The 5,563-nt window shown below is 38.7% G+C and overlaps 3 protein-coding genes across 5 annotated transcripts in view; 1 reads left to right on the plus strand and 2 right to left on the minus strand.

Annotated features, from left to right (window-relative positions):
* The window catches only part of LOC104751302 (probable choline kinase 2), a 3,434-nt gene extending 3,132 nt beyond the window's left edge, over positions 1 to 302 (plus strand). Inside the window, exon 9 of the mRNA XM_010473222.1 lies at positions 8 to 302. Coding sequence (XP_010471524.1) covers positions 8 to 76 — 69 coding nt within the window. The 3' untranslated portion in view covers positions 77 to 302. The remainder of the gene's footprint in view (positions 1 to 7) is intronic.
* LOC104751301 (probable serine/threonine-protein kinase At1g54610) overlaps positions 414 to 5,563 on the minus strand; it is a 12,913-nt gene continuing 7,763 nt past the window's right edge. Inside the window, exons 3-9 of one of the 3 annotated variants that reach the window (XM_010473216.2) lie at positions 5,212 to 5,535; positions 4,861 to 5,088; positions 4,642 to 4,739; positions 4,388 to 4,478; positions 3,744 to 4,289; positions 992 to 1,115; positions 414 to 792 (exon numbers count right to left, since the gene is read on the minus strand). In XM_010473216.2, coding sequence (XP_010471518.1) covers positions 773 to 792; positions 992 to 1,115; positions 3,744 to 4,289; positions 4,388 to 4,478; positions 4,642 to 4,739; positions 4,861 to 5,088; positions 5,212 to 5,535 — 1,431 coding nt within the window. In that variant the 3' untranslated portion in view covers positions 414 to 772. Of the gene's footprint in view, positions 793 to 991; positions 1,116 to 3,607; positions 4,290 to 4,387; positions 4,479 to 4,641; positions 4,740 to 4,860; positions 5,089 to 5,211; positions 5,536 to 5,563 lie in introns of those variants that run through there. The other 2 variants (XM_010473218.2, XM_019238093.1) reach the window with 2 other exon arrangements.
* LOC109129417 (probable serine/threonine-protein kinase At1g54610) lies at positions 1,340 to 3,604 on the minus strand (the record flags this gene model as incomplete). The annotated part of the gene is made up of 6 exons (XM_019237639.1): positions 1,340 to 2,209; positions 2,311 to 2,401; positions 2,565 to 2,662; positions 2,784 to 3,011; positions 3,135 to 3,458; positions 3,554 to 3,604. Coding segments are annotated over 6 exons (1,347 nt in total), but the record flags the coding sequence as incomplete, so codon positions are not given.

The following is a 5,563-nucleotide window of genomic DNA, read 5'->3' on the forward strand; positions in this document are numbered from 1 at the left end:
CGATTACATGGAGTACGCAAGACAAAGGTTTGCGCAGTATTGGTTAACAAAGCCGAGACTCCTAGAGGACAAGTAAATTTCTATGGACGACCGAAACCAAGAAGAGTATTTTTACGGTGGTAAAGAGGTATATACGCACAAAAAGTGCTGCATACAATGATATTATTACCAACTCTGAAATAAAGAAAATGTAACGTTTTCTGTTCTACCTCTTTGCAAGGCAAAAATGTAACGGTGAGTAGTTTTATAATTAACAGTTGAATTTGTTTCAGATGAAATGTAGTTCTCACAAATTAAATCAACTCTGCATCAGAGCATTAGAAGAAACCGTTATTCAACTATGCACATCTCTGATGTATTTTAAGTATTTGGAAGTTGGTTCCACTTCTCAGTAAGTATACAGATCACAATCATGAAAAAAAGAAGGTCCTCATTTTGCATTATACAATTGTATATCTTAGAACATAAATCTGTTATACAAGTGGATCTGAAAGAAAGCATAAAGCTGTATACATATGTGCCGACAGATGCTGCTTATAGTATTCTATGAACTGAGCTCTTTACCTCTGAATCAAATATGTGAAGGCTCTCAAAAAGTATACCTTCATGTTATAAATTAAGAATAAATCATACATAATTAACAACAAAAGAATAATTATCTGGCCTTTTCTACATCTTGCTTGATAATCACAGGTCCTGAAGATCCAAACGTAATTTCTCAAGAGTTCTTGGAGTTCTTTTCTCCATCTCCTTGTGAGATTTGTGATTACAGTCACTTTGTTTGTTTCTTATCTGCAAGTTCAAAGGAACAACACACTTGTTCATGTTTCAGATTTTCTTACACATAAAAAGACATGGAGGGCTTAATTTGTCAAGAAGTATAAATTCTTTTATGCTCTACCAGTTTGCATATTTGAGCGAAGAAAAACCGCAAAAGTCCTATTTGTAAAAGAGAAGAACCCAGAGACAATGAAGGATATAAACCGCTTACCTTTCTGGAACCACGGTTTTCGAATTAGCTTGCGGATGTGGCGTTCATGACGTTCCAAAAGCTCATCAACTCCATAAGATTGAGACAACAAAGGGCCTGAGAATTCGATCTTGTCCCCATCACCCTGTCATGTCAAGGCTTTAAGTTATCAGCATCATTGAGCATGCTTGTGACTAAACCCAAAAAGGAGACAAACTAAATCATACCTACTTTTTTCTCTCTCCTCTGAACTTTAGGTGAAAAGCGTGGAGAGAGACAGAGAAAACACTCAAAACTTAAACAGCTGAGGAAACATGATCCGACTACAAACGGTAATCTGGTCCTCTCTACCTACTTTTGAGCTGTATATCCCAATTACACCGTATTTTATATGTATATATCAAATAGTTCCCGTAATCTCCGAAATCACTTAGATATCAAACTATTACAGCAGTAGTGCAATCATATTTTTTAGGACTGCGTTCATTTTATTTCTGATACACAGAATCGATTTTGACACTGGTAGTAAAGCATAAGAACGTAACGTAAGGTACAAAGCATACTTAGTCCCTACTATGTCTGTAAACAGCCCTAAACTGCCACAGAAACAATGCATATAACAAGCTTCTATATGGGATTTGGATATCAAATAAACTAGAAGGGTGCTTCTCTAGCTTCAATAATCTATAGACGTACCAAATTATTACCCAGCTTTGTTGCCATTTCATCTCTCTGATAGAGTCCCAGTGACAGTTCCTGCGAGTGATACTCGTCAGATGCACCAAAAGAATCTGGACGTTCAAGTTGTCTCCACTGCTTCAACATAGAACGCTTCACCATCTCATATGACTCCTGGTCTCGAGAATCTGTCTTGTCCTCACGTTTGTCCTCATTTTCATTCTTATTTATCTTACATTCAACATTACTTTTCCCATTGATGGCGGGAGAATGTACCGACAAGTTAGGAATGTGACCTCTTGAGAGAGATCGATTATGTACCCTAACACATACGTCATCTTTTTCTAGTTTCGCCCAAGCAAAAGTGTTTGATTTAGAGACTTGTAACGGCCCTGAGAAAGGTACATCTCCTTGCGAGGCATTCTTCATATGGGAAGCTTCGTCTTTTTTGTGATCTAATGGGTTTTGCAGCTTCTCACATAACCTGGCGTCACTTCCAATCGAATTATGAACTAAATGACTAATTCGTTTCTGAAAAGTTTCAGTTTCGTGTCGCACGTCCTCCTGCAAACAGAAAAAGGGCACATTTCAGTTTTCTTGCACGAGGAATTATACGCTCAAGATACAGATAACATGTAGACAAGTGAGTGAGTCTGAAGTACCTCAACTGGTGCCAATTTATTGAATGAATGGGCCTTCCGTGATGGCTTCCTGGCATCTATACCACGTCTCCCATTCCCGCTAATTTTTTTCCTGAAAAATTAGACATGACATAGGAGGATGTTACAAATGCTTCCAAGACCTGACATGTAAGGCCAACCAAAATTGTGGACTGGATTGTGTGTTTAATTTATTCTGATTAAAGAGATGATATGGTCATGACTTTCTCTATCAGGTAATGAAAGAAATTTCTGACCTTGTTGCTTCGTCTCGATGCTTTGAATCTATCTCCTTGCTAGGTGGGTATATTGGCAAGCTTGAGGGATCACAAGCAAAAGGCTTTGTAGTAAAATACTGAAAAAAATAACGTCTCAATTTGTAAATAATGAGGCATATGTTTATGGTTTATTTCAACGGAAATCAAATTTATAGTTCTTCACATTTGATAACATTAGTTCAAGCTAAAAAAGATTACCTGAGAAACAAGGGCACTAGAGGCAGTACCACGTTTGTGGGGATCTATAGAAAGAAGAGTTTCAATCAGATTGATTTCAGTCTCAGACAAATCTTTCAAGGTTTCCCGGAGACAACTATCATAGTTTTGCTGAGGCTTGAAAAGCATTGCATGGGGAAGTTTGGACTTTTTCCAGTAATCTTCTGGTGGAGATCCACACAGTTTGAAGATTTTGTGCAGCTGTTCAACCTGCTCCAAAACAATTCACGTAATCGCACTGAGTAAATGTTTAACCAAGTAAAACAGAAGATGTCCATGACCAAAAGGTCCCATATCATAAATAGTAGAAGACAGTAGTGATAAATGGTTTACCTCAGTTCTTCCCCGGAGAATAGGTTTTCCAAGAAGCAGCTCAGCGAAAACACAACCAACACTCCACATATCAACAGATGCTCCATAGTCCGTTGCCCCAAGCAAAAGTTCAGGTGGACGATACCACAAAGTCACAACTCGACTGGTAAGAGGTTTCTTCTTGTGCCCAGAAGAATTGCTAAAGTTTGCTAACCCAAAATCAGCCACCTTTAGTATACCTTCATTACTCAACAAAAGATTTGAACCCTTTATGTCCCGATGCATCACGCCTCGTGAATGACAATGATCTAACCCAGACAACAATTGCTTCATATAACACTTAATCTGCAGGAGCCAAAAAAAACCAATGATCACACAACCAAATACATAAAACAAAACTCCACCAACATTATGGACGATAATGATATATACAAACCAACCTGTGGCGTCGTAAATTTAATGTTAGGGGAAGAAAGAAGACCAGTNACAAAGCATACTTAGTCCCTACTATGTCTGTAAACAGCCCTAAACTGCCACAGAAACAATGCATATAACAAGCTTCTATATGGGATTTGGATATCAAATAAACTAGAAGGGTGCTTCTCTAGCTTCAATAATCTATAGACGTACCAAATTATTACCCAGCTTTGTTGCCATTTCATCTCTCTGATAGAGTCCCAGTGACAGTTCCTGCGAGTGATACTCGTCAGATGCACCAAAAGAATCTGGACGTTCAAGTTGTCTCCACTGCTTCAACATAGAACGCTTCACCATCTCATATGACTCCTGGCCTCGAGAATCTGTCTTGTCCTCACGTTTGTCCTCATTTTCATTCTTATTTATCTTACATTCAACATTACTTTTCCCATTGATGGCGGGAGAATGTACCGACAAGTTAGGAATGTGACCTCTTGAGAGAGATCGATTATGTACCCTAACACATACGTCATCTTTTTCTAGTTTCGCCCAAGCAAAAGTGTTTGATTTAGAGACTTGTAACGGCCCTGAGAAAGGTACATCTCCTTGCGAGGCATTCTTCATATGGGAAGCTTCGTCTTTTTTGTGATCTAATGGGTTTTGCAGCTTCTCACATAACCTGGCGTCACTTCCAATCGAATTATGAACTAAATGACTAATTCGTTTCTGAAAAGTTTCAGTTTCGTGTCGCACGTCCTCCTGCAAACAGAAAAAGGGCACATTTCAGTTTTCTTGCACGAGGAATTATACGCTCAAGATACAGATAACATGTAGACAAGTGAGTGAGTCTGAAGTACCTCAACTGGTGCCAATTTATTGAATGAATGGGCCTTCCGTGATGGCTTCCTGGCATCTATACCACGTCTCCCATTCCCGCTAATTTTTTTCCTGAAAAATTAGACATGACATAGGAGGATGTTACAAATGCTTCCAAGACCTGACATGTAAGGCCAACCAAAATTGTGGACTGGATTGTGTGTTTAATTTATTCTGATTAAAGAGATGATATGGTCATGACTTTCTCTATCAGGTAATGAAAGAAATTTCTGACCTTGTTGCTTCGTCTCGATGCTTTGAATCTATCTCCTTGCTAGGTGGGTATATTGGCAAGCTTGAGGGATCACAAGCAAAAGGCTTTGTAGTAAAATACTGAAAAAAATAACGTCTCAATTTGTAAATAATGAGGCATATGTTTATGGTTTATTTCAACGGAAATCAAATTTATAGTTCTTCACATTTGATAACATTAGTTCAAGCTAAAAAAGATTACCTGAGAAACAAGGGCACTAGAGGCAGTACCACGTTTGTGGGGATCTATAGAAAGAAGAGTTTCAATCAGACTGATTTCAGTCTCAGACAAATCTTTCAAGGTTTCACGGAGACAACTATCATAGTTTTGCTGAGGCTTGAAAAGCATTGCATGGGGAAGTTTGGACTTTTTCCAGTAATCTTCTGGTGGAGATCCACACAGTTTGAAGATTTTGTGCAGCTGTTCAACCTGCTCCAAAACAATTCACGTAATCGCACTGAGTAAATGTTTAACCAAGTAAAACAGAAGATGTCCATGACCAAAAGGTCCCATATCATAAATAGTAGAAGACAGTAGTGATAAATGGTTTACCTCAGTTCTTCCCCGGAGAATAGGTTTTCCAAGAAGCAGCTCAGCGAAAACACAACCAACACTCCACATATCAACAGATGCTCCATAGTCCGTTGCCCCAAGCAAAAGTTCAGGTGGACGATACCACAAAGTCACAACTCGACTGGTAAGAGGTTTCTTCTTGTGCCCAGAAGAATTGCTAAAGTTTGCTAACCCAAAATCAGCCACCTTTAGTATTCCTTCATTACTCAACAAAAGATTTGAACCCTTTATGTCCCGATGCATCACGCCTCGTGAATGACAATGATCTAGCCCAGACAACAACTGCTTCATGTAACACTTAATCTGCAGGAGCCAAAAAAAAAAAAAAAAA

The sequence above is a fragment of the Camelina sativa genome, chromosome 16, assembly GCF_000633955.1.
Source record: "Camelina sativa cultivar DH55 chromosome 16, Cs, whole genome shotgun sequence".
Classification (NCBI taxonomy): domain Eukaryota; kingdom Viridiplantae; phylum Streptophyta; class Magnoliopsida; order Brassicales; family Brassicaceae; genus Camelina; species Camelina sativa.